General features: G+C 35.4%; 1 protein-coding gene across 1 annotated transcript; it reads left to right on the plus strand.

Moving 5' to 3' along the window:
- The first annotated feature begins 492 nt into the window (after positions 1-492).
- LOC129880848 (uncharacterized) lies at positions 493-15,568 on the plus strand. The gene is made up of 21 exons (XM_055955074.1): positions 493-756; positions 3,750-3,848; positions 4,002-4,153; positions 5,182-5,254; positions 5,761-5,883; positions 6,307-6,415; positions 6,828-6,907; positions 7,035-7,116; positions 8,582-8,721; positions 8,838-8,948; positions 9,088-9,204; positions 9,338-9,427; positions 10,054-10,107; positions 10,285-10,359; positions 10,478-10,553; positions 10,784-10,883; positions 12,154-12,223; positions 13,588-13,658; positions 14,041-14,153; positions 14,303-14,551; positions 14,942-15,568. The coding sequence occupies exons 1-21, from the start codon at positions 631-633 to the stop codon at positions 15,286-15,288; spliced, it is 2,457 nt and encodes an 818-aa protein (XP_055811049.1). The 5' UTR covers positions 493-630; the 3' UTR covers positions 15,289-15,568.
- The last annotated feature ends 1,590 nt before the right edge of the window (positions 15,569-17,158 follow it).

Genomic DNA, 17,158 nt, shown 5'->3' on the forward strand with positions numbered 1-17,158 from the left:
ACTTCACAATTTGGAGGAGGTATTTCTTCACGTTGATGGGAGAGAATAACTTTCAAATATTTAAATATAGAAGCACTTCTAAATGTTGTTAAAGTCTTAAGAAAACAAGCGTTGCATCGTTATTGCTCACATAATTTTTGTTTTGACAATCGATTGAGACCTTTTTTTTTGAACAAAAATTCATTTAAATTTAATTGTTTAACCCTATTTAATTCTTTCATCTTATTTATAATTATTATTATTTCTTTACTAATATTTATTGATTTAAACACAAATAGCAATTTAATCCTCTGTAGCAACGATTTTTTTTAAATAAATAAATAATTGATCTAGAAATTTAACCAAATATTTTTGTACTTTACATACACTATTCACAACAACAAAATATATATATAAATATATATTTCCATGTTAATTTTTTTCCCTTCCTCATAAAGTACTAATAAACTCTTGCCTATAAGAGCTAAAAATTATATTTAAATAATCTGCTAAATGTTTTCGTAGGCCGCGAAGCACACAATATCCAAATCAATCACTATAGAACTACCATTTCCTTCCGTAGCAGATCAACCGTCTTTCTTTTCAGGTCCGTCTCTTCGCCGGCGATCGGAGATCGGAGAGATTCTAACGATGCTGAATTTCTTAAAAGGCGTTGTCAGCGGATCTGGAACAGGCCTCAAAGATCTGCCATACAATATCGGTGAACCTTATTCATCTGCTTGGGGCTCTTGGATTCATTACCGTGGCACTTCCAAGGTTCTCTTTGTTTTTTCTCTGTTTATACACTCAAACAAATATGATTTAGACGTAGTTTTGATCTCTTTTATGCTGCGAGCTTAGATATTGCTAGCATTTCTTTTTTTTTTTTTAGTTTCCTACGATAGAGTGTTGTTCATGCGCAAAGGTGTTTGGCCATTAAAATCGTGAGTATTTGAAAAAAGTAGTTTTTATTTTAAATGTGAAGGATGATAGTCGAAAATTGGAGTTGTTTGAGCATGAATACAAATTGGATTTTGTGACTAATTTGAAGTAAAAAAAGTGAAAACAGAAAACATTTCGAAATTCAACTTGAAGTTAAATTCTAGACTCTCCGAAATTTCATTGCCAAACGCGTGCTTATTAATTTGGATTGGGAATTTAGCATAACAATTTTTGTAAATGTCTCAGTTGTGCTTATTGTTGATAGTATCTTCAAATATTAGATCGTGTGAGCCAAAGGATAGAGCCTAGTGGTCAATAAAGTAGATTGAAAACAATGAGATATCAATTTCAAATCTTAGCAAAGACAAAAACAATATGTGATTTTTTTTCATCTGTCTTAGCCTTAATGGATAGAGTTACCAACTATTTGTTGCCGGTCGGAAGTGACAGGTAATGGTATCCCGTGGAATTAGTTGAGGTGCGTGCAAGCTGTCCCGGACACCACAATTATCAAAAAAGAAAAAATATTAGATTGTGTGACCCAAAGGGTGTGATCTAGTGGTTAATAATGTAGGTTGATAACTATGAGACCTCAGGTTCAAATTCCAATGGCGAGCAAAGATTAAAACACTAGTTGATTTGTTTCCATCAGCCTTAGCCTCGATGGGTAGAGTTACTAGGTACCTGTTGTTGTACTGATGGGAGGTAACAGATAATGGTATCGGGTATTCCATGAAATTAGTTGAGGTGTGCGCAGGTTGTCCTAGCACCACTTTTATCAAAAAAATTAAAATATTAGATCGTATGATCAGGACTTGTAAAGGAAGTGGGATTTAAATTTCACATTGTAACCGATCTTCCAGGTAGTACATGGAAGCTTACTTATTCTATATTTTCTCAATAGTCACTTGAATACAATAATTCATAGAGGTGATTCTATTGTTCTAGGAATGTAGAGAGTTTGAAAAGAGTGTCAATGTGCTTTATAGCAATCATTACGATGAAGGATGGAGTAGCAAATATCAATGATTAAGACTCACTGTTTACAATAAAAAGTGATTTAGACCCATTAGTCACAATAAAAGTTGACTATTATTCCAGTGGGAAGAATCACCATTATAATTGTTGAGGTGCTTTATCTTAGACCAAAGAAGGTACTGAGTGAGATTGTGTCAACCCTTCAGAATGCATCTGTGGAATAAAGACATATTTAGATGTCGATGCTAATGGCACATGAGTTTGGTGGGTTCAGGAAGAAAGGAAGGGAAACTATCAATTAACCCCCCACACACACAAAAAAAAAAAAGAAGAAGAGGAAACCAGGAGTGCTAACCAGGACATTGAAAGAGCTTATGATATCATGTGAGTTGAGAAGGTTTATATTTTCTAATAATGAAGATAGGTGGAGGAGGTGAATTATGGCAAAATTCTCTATATAGTGAATGAGAGTCATTTTGGCTTTTTTGGTAGTTCCAAAGGACTGATGCAGGGTGACACGATTTCTCATATACTACATCTTGGTGATGGAAGCATTGAGCAAGATGATGGACAGAGTTGTAGCAGAACATTACTTGAAGGGTTTTACAACCAGTAATGGGAAGCATAGCAATAAGTATCACACTTACTATTTGCAAATGATAGTTCAGTGTTTTCTTTATGCAAATGAATCTCAATTTGACTACTGTGGTTCTTTTCATCAAAAATAAATAAATACTGTGGTTCCAAGCAGTTTGCGGGAATCAATTTAAAGAAGTGTGAAATTATCCAGGTCGGAGAGATGCACAACTGTTAAATTGCAGTGGGAGACTTCCTATGACTTAGCTAGGACTGCTGCTAGGTGTGTCATATAAAAGTTGGATAGTTCATACTTAGATAAAGCACTTCTAAGTACAAAAATTCTCAATTCCTTGATTTCCTTATGCCCTATTTCATGCTTTTCATAAATCTAGCACTTCTAAGTAAAAAATTCTCAATTCCTTGATTTCCTTATGCCCTATTTCATGCTTTTCATAAATCTCCTATCATAATATTTTGGATGATCTTGTTCTATTTTCTCAATATTCTTAAGTAAGTTATTAAGTGTATGTTTCTCTGGAACAAATAGAGCAACATCTGCTCTAGTTCCTTTCAGAAGTGATATTAAGAAAAAGAACAAAAAGGGAATAACATACAATGAGAGATGAGTAGGAAGGAAGGATAGATGTGGTTTTTGCAGACAGTAAAATCCTTGCCACTGAATTACAAACTAAAATTCTTATGTGTATTGGATTGTGACTGTAACTTGCGAGATTCAATGTGCTTAAACATTATAAATCAATAAACTGTAAGATGTATCATACAATTATTTAATGTACGTCTTAGCACTAGTGTTATCAATAGTGAAAAGCGCAAAAAAGCTCTAAGGTCCATTGGGGCTTTAAGTGCAAAACGCAATTAAAGCGCGGGCTTTAATGAAAAAAGGCGCAAATGGAGAAAAAAATACAAATCTTGTTCAGTCCAAGGCTAGCATTATAAAGCATGAATTACAAATATATGGACAAAGAATTTGATTTTTTTTTACTATAAAGTGAAATATCAATTGTTTAGTGTTGCCTCTTCAGGAGGCGCTCACTAGGAAGAAAAAATATGTCTCCTTGATGACGGTACTGAAGCGCACATTAAGCGAAGCAAAGCGCTCAACACATTTTGAGCCTCGCTTCAGGGCTTAAGCGTGCCTTTGACCACACTGCTTAGCACCAGCTATATGCTATTTTGGCGTAATTTTCAGTTTTCCAGTATGCAAATTAGTTGACGCTAATCAATTCATTTTTGGTTCTCTCTTCAAACAGGATGATGGGACTCCTGTGTCAGTATTTGCTCTCTCAGGAAGTAGCACAAATGATGGACATCTAGCTGCTGGCCGGAATGGAGTCAAGAGACTTCGTACAGTAAGCTAATTATTGTTTGTAAATTATGAGTTCATTGACACTTCACCTTACCTTACAATCAGAGTGTTACTTCTAATTTTTTAGCTTATGGACATGGTTCGTTTCTAATTATCGGACTCCTTGATGCTAATTTCTTCTCCTTTTTTTTTTCAGGTTAGGCATCCAAATATTTTGTCATTTCTTCACAGCACTGAAGCTGAAAATTTTGATGGTTCTACTGCCAAAGTTACCATCTATATTGTTACTGAACCTGTCATGCCACTCTCTGAGAAGCTTAAGGAATTAGGATTAAAAGGTACCCAGAGGTATGAATTTACCGTGGTTCATTAATTTCTTACCATTCTATGCCTAAGATGGACCAATTACTTGACTTACCTGAAGTGCCATAATGATTGCATGAGTTAATTTTTGAGCAGTTGCTGTATCAAAATGCATAATCTTCAACTTTTATTGCCAATAGTATCTCATAAGCTTCAGCAGTTTCAATCTGGAACTAATGTGCTTTCATATCTGTTTTCCTATATTTGGTTTCTATAGTTCATTATAAGGCATCAATTTCATTTCCTGATACGCCCCTAGGGCTTCGGTCTAGTTTTAAGAGCGTAGCACTTGATGCGTGGGTTAGACACATGTCACGAGCTCGAACTCTGCTGGAGACAAAAGCTTGGTATTTAGGTGTAGAAAAGTGGGGGGAGATCATTATCCACCAAGTTTAGAACCCGTCAGTCAGCTGACTGTTGGGGATTTTTTTGGTTATAAAAAAGATTTGAACATTGTAGGCTTGAAACAGCTCAGCTGCTTCAGCATTGGAATTTAAATAGAAAGAGGAGAAAAAAAGAATTTATGTTGGAACACAATGCCTGCTTGCATCTGATGAACTGTACGGAATGAAAGGAGTGCTAGATATTATGAAGACAAAGCAAACTCCATACAGTAGTTCAAGTCTAATTGTACACTTTTGTTTTATTTTTGGTGCAATGAGGTATTTTGCAAATGAAGCAGGATCAATAACCCCTTCCCCAGAAAACCATTGATTATTTACTATTTCCATTTGAGAACTATGTAGCTTGAGTAGGGGAGGTAATTGGTCCTGGGCATGGCAAAGTAGTAAAATGCAAGGAGATACAAGATACTGTGAGGCATGTCAAATCAAATTTTTAAAACTTCCAAAAGATGTCATTCCGTCTACCTCAGATCAAATTGTTGGGCATGCCTTCTCAATCTTGGCAATTCCTTTGTGTATCTTGATATTACTTAAGTGTCCTCACTCTGAAGACATGCTATATAGTTTTGAGAACTATAGTTTATTTTACACCTCATTTGATGGTGGCAGGGACGAGTATTATGCCTGGGGGTTGCATCGAATAGCCAAAGCTGTGAGCTTCTTAAATAACGACTGCAAACTTGTAAGTATTCTTTTGATTAAATTTCATTTGTTTCCCATTTTGACGGAGTGCATCTATTAAAGCTACTTTAATATTAGTATAAAAGTAAAATGTCTTGTTGTAGATTTGCTTATTTATGCTTCTTATGAATATCTAAATGGCTGAGCCATATTGATTTTTGGCGTTGCACATAGAAGTTGTCACACATAAGTTGGATACTTAGCTTCATTATACATTCTAAATGCTGAGCTTGGGCCAAGCATATCATGAAGCGTAGACCTTTAAAGCCTGAAGCATTTTTCTTTCATATGCGGTGAAAGCTTCCATCTACTATCTATTAAACTAGAGTTGGCCTGAATCTGATCCTTTTGACATAATGGTTAGGAGAAGCTATAGTGTATCTTTAATGTATCTGTTACTTCTTTTGTACTGGTATATGTTTGAGGTCATTTAATCTTCTGCTTGAAACTTTACTGGATCTCTGGAATATTTGATGGATTATTTTGAGTTGCATTTTACTAATGCAGGTTCATGGAAATGTTTGTCTGGCTAGTGTTGTTGTTACGCAAACTCTGGACTGGAAATTGCACGCCTTTGATATTCTTTCTGAGTTTGATGGACACAATGAATCTGCTGTTGGACCAATGCTGGTAAACTATGATTCAAAATTAACTCACTGGCAACATTTCTTTTCACTTTTATACCATACCAAACCTCATCTTTAACTGTGAACAACAGGATGGGCAACTACAGAATTTTCAATGGATCTCTATAGATGGCACTTAAAGAAAAGATGGGGAAAATGGAATCTTACTTTCTGTTTTTTTAAGGCACACCGCATGACAAAATAATTATCCTTAACTATTTTTTATATCCCTTTTTAGCTGAAGATCTGTATTTCCCTTTAGAGGATTCATATAGTCAATCCCAACTGATATGGGATCGAGACGCAGTTGATTGTTGTTGATGTCATTCTCCAGTTTCTCATGCTTTCTACTGTTATTTTTCATTTTTCCTTTGTCACACAACAATAGTGCAATATAGGTTAATTGTTTGTCTTTATTTGTGTGTAGCAATATGATTGGCTTATTGGTGCACAATACAAATCAAAGGAACTGCTGAAGTCCGACTGGACCACAATCAGAAAGTCTCCGCCTTGGACTATAGATTCTTGGGGTTTGGGTAGGTCCTTCCTGTGTAACTCTTTTTTTTGATTGGTTTGGTTGTAGTCATTATTCAATGGTAATATAATGATAAGACTAAGAAGTTTGGCGTTCTGTTTTCCGAGATTTCACTATAATGATAGTGGAATATAGATTGCAGTTATGGACCTTACCATGTCGCTAAGAGCGTTAAAAAAAAATCTAAAATGCTTTAACGTTCAACATTTCCCCTGCTAATGAAATTATTGCTTTTGCTGTACCTTTTCTCTTAGATATTATCATTGTTGTAATGCTTGAGTATTTATTATGGAATCACCATTTTTTGGATGCAAAATGGACTGGAGAGATTTTCGCTAATCTATCAAACACTCCAGAGTTCTTAAATGTTCTTTTCAACTGCAAATTAATCTTTTGATGCTGGGACTTGCTAGGCTGTCTTATCTATGAATTGTTTTCTGGCACCAAGTTGAGCAAAACAGAGGACCTGTGCAATACTGCTTCTATTCCAAAGGTATGCTGCAACATTCACCGATTTATTTGCTTCTCTCGATCACCTGTCTGATTATACTCTTCTTTATCTTCTGGTGGATTTGAAAAATTCATTTCATTTGCAACTGGCTTATTTTCCTGTCTCACAGTCTCTACTTCCAGATTATCAGCGTCTCTTGAGCTCTATGCCCCCTCGCAGGTTGAATTCATCAAAGCTTCTTGAAAATAGTGGTAATGCTTTTTTTTTTTGTACATGAATTAAGTTCTTCTCAAGCTGTCCAAGCAACTTACGTCACATGGCTAATACTTTTCTCCTATTTACATCATATGGCTAATACTTTTCTCCTATTTACGTCATATTGTTGCTTCTTTTGAACCAATTTTATGTGTTGTGATATATTCGTATGAAAGAATGATTGCGAAATTCTATTAACACGCTAGTTATGATAGTCTTAACTCCAATTGGTATCTACTTCACTGAAGATGATCATGTCTATTTTCTGTATTTTGCTCGTCATTTTTAGTAGTCTAATTTGGTATACTTACCCCCTCACAAAGGCTTTGCCTTCTATAACTTCATCTTATACCTGGCTGCATGCTAGTTTATCAATTTTGTATTGATGCACCTTTTGGGTGGTCAATCAGGATGAATCAACTGGTAGGCTTTTAATATAACTAAATGAAAGTAGAATTGCAACATAGATATTCGTGTAATATATATAGATGTCCATTTCCTTGTGTATATCGTACCTTTCCAAGTTTCCTGAACCTTCTTGCTTCTTGTTTTTTTAGGAAGATGCAAAATTTACAGAGCATAGAAAATTAAAAGACATTGTTAGCTCTATTACAAAAGGCTAATCTAATATTAAGGAGCTAACAAATTCCAAAAAAGCTACAGGAGAATTGACAGAGGAAAGATTACCCCAGCTACAGAGAGTTGTTAAAACGCTAGCCTTAAGAATGTAGCTCGGGGAAGAGGTGCCTTCAAAGCATCTATTGTTTCTTTCTTTCCAGACACACCAAAAAATGCAAGCAGGGATCATCTTCCATACGTCCCTGATTGATTTTCCGACCTTCCATGAGCTCCAACTTACCAGTGCATCTTTAATGCTATCTGGCATAACCCATTTTAGACCAAAAACTTAGATGAACATGTTCCATATGCCTGTGACTGCTCTACAATGAAGAAGAGGTCTGTTTCTCTCTAGGACACGTGAAGCATCCGTTGACAATGTGGATTTTGATGAAGGGCTAACCAGCTAAAACAAATTACTTTGGGGGGTACCTTTGTTTTCCAGATTAACTTCCAGGCCCAATTAACTAGCATTTCATTTTGAGCACATAATGGATAGTATGCTTACTATGCTCTGAACCTTCATATGGTTTTATGTTTTCTATGAACCTTAATCTATCTTAATCAGATCAGGCCATTTTGATTCATATTAGTAGAATTCGTTATGTGGAGCTAATGCTTGAGTCTCTCTTTATTAATTTGATGCTGCTTCCATTGCTCATTTTTCATGTGCACATTTATTGCTTTTACTCTTCTAGGATTTTGTAATTATCACTTTACCCTGGATTTATCTAGTCTTGTTATTCTATTTTTAACTGACTTGAAGTGATAATGTTAATACTCTGTCCAATATATCATTCACATGCCGGATCTTCACTAAAGATGCTAATCATGCATTGGCAGAATATTTCCAAAATAAGTTGGTGGAGACCATTCAATTCATGGAAATACTTAATCTCAAGGATAGTGTAGAAAAAGACACTTTCTTCCGTAAGCTTCCAAATCTAGCAGAGCAACTTCCCCGCGAAATTGTGCTGAAGAAGGTAATCCTTTTTTCTTCCATTACAAATTCTAGCGAGTCAAATAAAGCAAATAAAAAGATTTACTCAAAAATAATTAAATTAATTGCCCGAGCAAATCTAATATTTTCTCTTTGCAGTTGCTTCCTTTGCTAGCTTCTGCATTAGAATTTGGTTCAGCTGCTGCTCCTGCTTTAACTGCTTTGTTGAAAATGGGTTCTTGGCTTTCAACAGATGAGTTTAGTGTCAAGGTTGAACACTTTTCTTGCTCTTCCCTTTTATTTTTCCTGAGATTAAGTATTTTTTTCGTCCAGCACAGTGATTACGTCTTCTTTTTGGTGTTTAGTTTCTGTTTTAACTTGTATTTTGAACCGTGGGCATCTATAATAGGTACTGCCTACAATCATAAAACTTTTTGCCTCCAATGATCGGTCCATTCGAGTTGGTCTTCTGCAGCATATTGATCAATATGGAGAGTCATTATCTGCAAAAATTGTTGATGAGCAGGTGTGGAAATATTAGATGAATTACGGCTATAATTTTTCAAGCATACAGTTATACTTACTCGAAGGGATATCCTTAATAATTTAGAATTTCGTAGCACTTTACGGTATAATTGCCTGATAAAGCTTTTGATCAGGTTTATGCTCATGTGGCTACTGGGTTCTCTGACACATCTGCTTTTCTCCGGGAGTTGACACTTAAATCTATGCTTGTATTGGCTCCTAAGGTGTGTACATCTTGCATATAGGTCCTGCACTTTTATTTTTGCATTTGAAAACAAATATTCGGTTAACTGACCTTATGTGCGTCACTTTACCGTATACCTTAACTAGAAGTCTAGAATGTGCCATTGTATTTTATGTTTTGACTTTCCTCTTGGAAGTCTGGTTACTGATATTTTATATGCATTGGTATTGATTCTTAGCATTTACATGTGATGCTATAGTGCATAGTGTTTCTTTGGTTGTTCATCCGTAACGATATCGTGTTTTGTAGTGATTGAGTATGTTGAAGTGTGTGATCATCTCATTTAAGAACTTAAGCTGTTATATAGAGAGTACTTTTATTTACTTAATTATATCTTCAACATGTCTCCTCATGTGCGAGCCTAATTCTTTTTCATGGGCTAAGCCGTAGAAAATCTTTTTTGATAATGGGTGGCGGTGAGACTCGATCTCAAGACCTCAGCCTGTTGTGATACCATGTTGAAGTGTATACCATCTCATCTAAAATCTTAAGCTGCTACAGAGAGTACACATTTATTTACTTAATTATGTCTTCAAAGAAGTAGTTACATGTAGTGTCAATTCCTCGTAACACACTAACTAATGCATTTCCAAAATTTTATTGCAGCTCTCACATCGCACTATATCGGGATCTTTATTGAAATATCTCTCCAAGCTACAGGTGTGAATCATACATGCAAAACTAGTAGTCTTCTTGTCTATGATTATTTCTTTGCTTCATAGTGTTTGAAATATCTGTTCAAGCAACAGGTATTTGTCTTACTGCAGAACTTATTCCTCTTATCTAGGCTTATTGATTGCTCCTTCGGTTTTGCTTTTCTATTTTTGGTGTATGTAGGTTGATGAAGAACCAGCTATTAGAACAAACACTACTATATTGCTTGGAAATATCGCCGGTTACCTCAATGAGGGGGTAAGGAACTGTCTTGGTTATCATACCACTCTAGAATTTAATTAAGTGATAGACCCTATCCTTTTCGAGATGTGTTTTACTTCTGACATGTTAATTAATGGAAATTTTCTGCCTGTAGACAAGGAAAAGGGTGCTAATAAATGCACTCACTGTTCGTGCCTTGCGTGATACATTTGCTCCTGCCCGAGCAGCAGGTAGCACCGTATATGCTTTATATCCAACCTTTTTTTCTTACCAGCAAATGATAATTTTCTTATTTGGGACTGAGGTGTAGTTATTGTTGTTGTAATGATAATTTTCTTGAGTTCAATCTTTTCCTGAGATTTTTTATTGATCTTCTTCAAATTCCTGAGTCAGTCTCTGCTTCCCTTCCCTTTTTTTGGCCTTGTTCCGTAATAATGGATATTAAATTTTATTTTGGCAGGTATCATGGCTTTGTCTGCTACCAGTTCTTACTATGACGTGACTGAGATTGCAACCCGCATTTTACCTAATATTGTTGTATTTACCATTGATCCAGACAGGTATTCTTCCCTTAAATAGTTGCACTTACTGTTCTTTGAAAACTTGTCCTTGTTAGGATATCTGATATCACATGGAATCTGTTTATGCTGTTTTTTTTTCCAGAAAATTTTCTTTCCAGAACCACTTTTCATCTATGACTGAATCTCTAGTCAGGGTCAGCTGTATGAATCCTTGCTATCCATCTTGCTGCATTTGACGCCATTGCATTCTCAAAGGGACACTTTTTGGGATTGCTTTAGCTTCTATAAAAATAAGAAGTTTTTAAGCTTTGCCATTACAAATATATTCATAGTTAAGGAGCTTGCCTTGGCCAAAAAAGTAATGTTCAGTTGGGCTTTTGGAAGACGAAAAAGAAAGACACAGGGCATGGGATGTTGCTCTAGTCTCAACTTGTACTTATGTGGACCATATAGAAAGATAAATTGGAGAGCATTTTCGGGAATAGAGAAGGATCTTGTATACTTGAGGAATAACCTCTTATCCCTTATTTCTTTTTGGTGCACCTATGAGATCCCAATAGGCATAGAAGATTAGGTGTTGTTCGTAGAAAAACCATATTTTTTGACGAGGTTTCTATGTTTTGGTATACTTCTTGTATATGTGCAATTTTTGCTCTTTTTAGTAAAGTTTGATTACTTCATTTAAAAAAAAGGAGCTTGCCTCAGCCCAAATATATTAGTACCTATGCACTTGGAGCTATGTGGCTTTGGTTCTCTGTGGCTTTCAAACTTATTTGTTGATAGTAGGCCGGTTAGGCTATCAGATCGCTATGATTTCCGGAATCCTCATGGTTGACGGTTTGATGGATGCTTAGGCTAACAGATTCAGCTATCAAGCATGCCATGTTAATGGATTCAAACATGACGAGTTACATTCCTGTCCGGATGATTTATGTGCATTTCTGTTTTGAAAAAACTTTCAGCAAGTAAGAAATTTCTTGTAGCCATTAGTGAGGTGTAGGCTTTATTACTTTGTGGAGCATATTCCTCGCATTGTGTGGAAGTCAACTCAGTTTACAGATATTAGACAGACAATCCTTAATATCTGTCATTTGCAATATTTGTGGAATCTTTCCCCTGCCAAAATGGCATCAAAGATAATGCATTTGGTTTGTCTGCCTGGGCATCGTTCGTAGTTTCTGAATACTTTGTTGTGTTTGAATCACTTTGTTGTTTGGAGCGGATTAATTGCTATGTGTTGTGGGAAAACTTATTATGATTATGTTTGTGCATGTACTCTATCATCACTTGTTTCTTTTTGATGGAATAGTGATGTTCAATCAAAAGCGTTCGAAGCAGTTGATCAATTTTTGCAATTAGTCAAGCAGCACCATGAGAAGGTATTTTAATGTATTCGTTTTTATTTGATTTTTTAATTTGCACATTAGTTGTCCCAATTTTAGCTTTGAGTTGAAAAGGTTACCTTTTATGAAGCTGCGTTAGGAGCGTGAGAAAAGTGGTTTTCTGCTCTTTTGAGTCATAAAACTTGGGGCATTATCCCCGCGGAGACAAAAATGCTAGCTTTGTCTTCCCTCTGTCCAAGTCTTGGTGGACAGAGTTACTCAGTACCTGTACTAGTGGGAGGTAGCAAGTGCCTCCTAGTATTCATTGTCTGGTATTACGACCTGATGCGACAGTTGGGTAGATTTGGAACCAACAGGGGTGGATCTTTAATTTCAGGAGCTTTGAATGGTTGGGAGATCCCTGGAATTGGCAATCTTTTTCATCACTTTAGAACAGTTTAAAGGGACCAACACAAAAGATGATAGATTGATATGGCAAAGGCATAGTTAAGGCCATTACACAGTGAAGTCATCCTATCCTACATAGATCTTAATAATATTGGGGAACAGTCTGTTAGATGGCATTGGAAATCTGTCTGGAAAGTAAAAGCGCCTTTTAAGGTAGCCGACTATAAGGAAGGTTAGAAATGCAAGGTGTTTGAAGGAACAAGCAGCCCTACACAGAAGATTAAGATGAATTGCCTTCATTTGTTTTACTTTTGGTGCAAAGAAGATTTGGTACATGATGTGGAGTCATTGTTAGATAGAGTCCTTATAAGAAGAACAAGGACATATTCTTTTGCTTATTTTGAGCTGTAATGATCGCTCGCAGCACAGCCTTTCTGCTAAAGATATATAATATTAGTTACCTTTCTCAAAAAAATACTTACGGATTGTTTTGCATAACTAGAAAGGAAGGTTAAAAAGGAGTTTCTTACGCCCATTGACATCATAAAACTGGGATTATATGTGGCATTAATATATATTCTAGTACGGTTAGAAGAAGCTGTGTCTTTCTTCTTGTTAATTCATGTTATCATAAACTGAGCAGGCAGTGGAGTTCTGCCACTTCTTAGGTCCTTCCCGGCTTATTAACTTTAAAATTAAGTAGCTTGTCATGAATCTCTCAGACCTTCGGATACTCAACACTCAGCGTGTTTTTGTAGGAAAGACTGTCGTTTAAAATGGATAGTAGGGACTACATTCTTTTTCTATTCGTAGTGCAGTGTGCAACTGGGTTTCATATATACAACGCACACACGCGCACACATTAGTTACATGCGTATCGATGTTCTTGTTCAATATGGTGTTGTTTCTTCTACCATCACGTACCTTCCTTGATTCTTTCTACCATTCTTACTTGTGTTCTTATCCTCTCCCTTGAGCATGTTTACACTCATTTCTGTGTTGTCCTCTCTTAGACTAACACTGGAGATACCAGCTCCACAAGCATGGGAACTTCATCAAATCCTGGAAATGCGAGTTTGCTAGGGTATGTAAAAAATTGAGCATTTTATGTGGTCATTTTGCTGCAATTGTAAAAGTAATTGCTAAACATTGCATTTGGGCAAGCAGCTGCAACATAATCAATTTATCATCAGTTCCTTATAGAATTCCCCAATTATGCTCTATCTGAACTTGACAATAATTATACCAAAATTTCTGTTAACTTGTCATGATATGAAAATTTGGAGGGTGTTAGTGAAGCATTAAAAATATTTCTATTTCCTAACTAATACTACGGGAATATTGTCAAGAACTGTTGAAGCATGTATCCATCGCGGTTATGGGAGCTCTGTCATTTGCCCTTTCACTTCTACAGTTTTATTTCCTGTAATATTTTTCAGTAATGTGGGCTTATTTTTATATTGCAGCTGGGCTATGAGCTCACTGACCCTTAAAGGCGGCAAATCCTCTGAGCAGGGTCCATATGCTCCAGCTAGCTCAAGCATGCCTCCTACTTCTGCAGTCCCTGATTCTAGCTCAAGTATGCAGCTTACCAATTTATTTATTTTGCAGTATGATTCAGGGATTCGCTGATAATGATAATTTTTGTGCTGCTTTGTTCAAATATTAATTATTTGCTTATGAGGATGAACACATCTCCAACTTGATACTGGTTTCTGAATTAAACAGTTGCAGATAGTTCGAGTATTACACCAATTCAAATTAGTTCCAACACAGATATGACAGATCAGCATGTGCCGGTATCCCCGTCATTAAATGATGGATGGGGAGAACTTGAAAATGGAGTTCTAGAAGGTCTTGATGGTGATAAAGATGGTTGGGACGATATCGAGCCCCAAGAAGAGCCAAAACCATCTCCCTTTCTTGCAAATATCCAAGCTGCTCAAAGACGTCCTGTCTCTCAACCAAAACCACAAGGTAATGACAATACCTTTAAAATATGTGTTCTTCTGTAGGCTTATGCTCTTGGATAGTAGTCTGGCAAGTCATATAGTTCAATTACAAGTATAGCTTAAAGCCACTCGTAGTAAATCAAAAATTAGATGAGGGCTGATGAACAAGGAGATTCTATTACTGCTGGAACTCTTAATTGTATTTTCAGTGATACTGTCCATTAGAAACTTACATTTCACTAATTCTAGCAACTCTTCACCTCTTCTAGAAAAATGACAAGATCCATAACAAGTAAAAGAAACGTAGACAAAAAAAGGAGGAAGAAACTAGACGTGAATTGCCTTGTGTCGCTATTAGATCAGTCTCATTTCTATATTGTTTTTTGTTTCCTAATTCTTACAATATTTGCTTCAGTTACTAGTTTACGAGGAAGTACCAAAAATGAAGATGAAGACCTGTGGGGATCTGTACCTGCTTCTGCTCCTGCTCCAAGAACTAGTTCCCAGCCATCAAGCACAAGATCAAGTAGAACAGCTGATGATGATGACCCATGGGGCGCCATATCTGCCCCGGCACCTTCAGCAAAGCCTTTGAATGTAAAGAAAGGTGGATCACTTGATGATAATGACCCATGGGCTGCTATTGCAGCTCCTGTACCGACTACTAAAGCCAGACCTTCAGTTGGGCGAGGCCGAGGAAACAAACCTACAGTTCCTAAATTGGGTGCCCAAAGAATAAACCGAACATCGTCTGGAATATAAATTACAAAATCAAAACTAGGGTCAACACTGAAAGAAGATTTCATGAGTTGCTGTAAAATTTCCCCTCATCAGATGAGTAAAAGCTCCAAACTTAAATACAATTGAAAATTGTGTTTGTTTCTAGATTTTTTTCTTAATTTTTTTGTGTGGAATTATCTTTTAAGCTTCATTGGGGGTATGGGTATCATAGTATCCCCTAGTCTAGTCACTGTATTCTTTTACACAAAATCATTGATACAAATTCTTTGTAGTTCATGAGTGAAATTACATGCAGTATCAACTTTGAGTATTGTAGTTTTCTTTACTGTTGGAAACTGAATCAGTAATTTTTTTTTTGTATTATTTTTTTATCAAATGCAACATGAAATAAGAATGTAATTTAAGAATACTCGAACTACCAGTTTCTTTTTAGATTCCTGATTTTTGATTTTATGGGAAGTTTCCTCATAATCTAAACTTTAGGAGTTTTAGGAAGCATCAGGTGATGAAGGCTAAAGTCATAAGCGGTATAGCACTTCCACTATTAAATAATTGTCCGTGGGCGCTTTTTGCTGACATGATATGTGTTATAAATGTAACGATCTGGGCACTGTATCGGAGAGAAGCTCAGTGAAATAGATATATTTGTGAAGATGCGGACTATCTGCACCTGAACAAAAAGACCCTATGAAGCTTCGCTTAGATCGTGACCATTCTCTCTCTCTGTCCCTAGAAAAAAATAATCTACATCCAAATACTACAATATTTGGTTGGTTGCATAATTTTTTTTACTGTATAATTAATGCAAACATTTGGTTGGCAACATTAAATAATACATGCATTAAGTTAGGATTTATATATTATTATATATACAAGATAAATAAAATGCAAAATAAAAAAATGTATATTAGAAATGAAGGGGTTCAAACTATTAAAATAAAATATTCTTTAAAATAAGTAATTTACATGTAACAAAATTTTCATTATCAATCATAATATATCACTCCCTCCATACTCTTATATTATAATCCAATAATATAGCCTTTTTGCCAATTTGTGGCGGAGTTTCAATACTAGCTAAGGTAATACTCTCTCAATTCCTTTTTATTTGTCAAATTTCAACTTGACACACTTATTAAGAAAATAATAATTGATATAATAAGTTTACCATTTCACCCCTATTAATTGATAGAGTTTTAAATATATTTACGCACTATATTTTTCAAAGACATTAACTCAATGTTAATAAATTGAGGATATAATAGGAAGAAAGAAATTATTTTTTCTTGATTTATCTAAATTGACAAGTAAAAAGAAAAATTAAATTAAAAAATATTTGATAAATAAATAAAAACGGAGGGAGTAGTTTTTAAAATAATGGCTGCTAATATTTGATAGAAAATATTAAAAATGGCTAGTATTATTGTTAATAGATGTTAAAAGTAGCTATTTACCAATTTTACACGAGAAAAGAAATGACCATCTGAATTCTTAATTTTCCAAAATCATTACGAGAAACAATTCAGCATTTTGAACTTTCCAAAATGACCATATGATTTTTTAACTCATATACATCATCTATGTAAAAGCTAAGTGGGACATTAATTGTACATCTACCCCTGTCAACAACCCATGTGATACCTGCCATCTCAGATTATTTAGTCCAATTGGAGTTAAACTGGTTTTAATGGATAGTAAAACCTCAACTCCAACTTGCAAATAAAAAAACAATCTCACCTTTTTATCTTTTTTCAAGTTCAAGTAAAGAGTCTTCTCTACCAACTAAGCATTTCATATCCCTTGCCCTTTTTACCTCAATGTGCTTTGTTTGTTCATGAAAAATCGGATTTTTTGTAATGTGCAAAGCGGACTGACTATCACAAAACAATTT

This window comes from Solanum dulcamara, chromosome 2, assembly GCF_947179165.1.
Source record: "Solanum dulcamara chromosome 2, daSolDulc1.2, whole genome shotgun sequence".
NCBI classification, from domain to species: domain Eukaryota; kingdom Viridiplantae; phylum Streptophyta; class Magnoliopsida; order Solanales; family Solanaceae; genus Solanum; species Solanum dulcamara.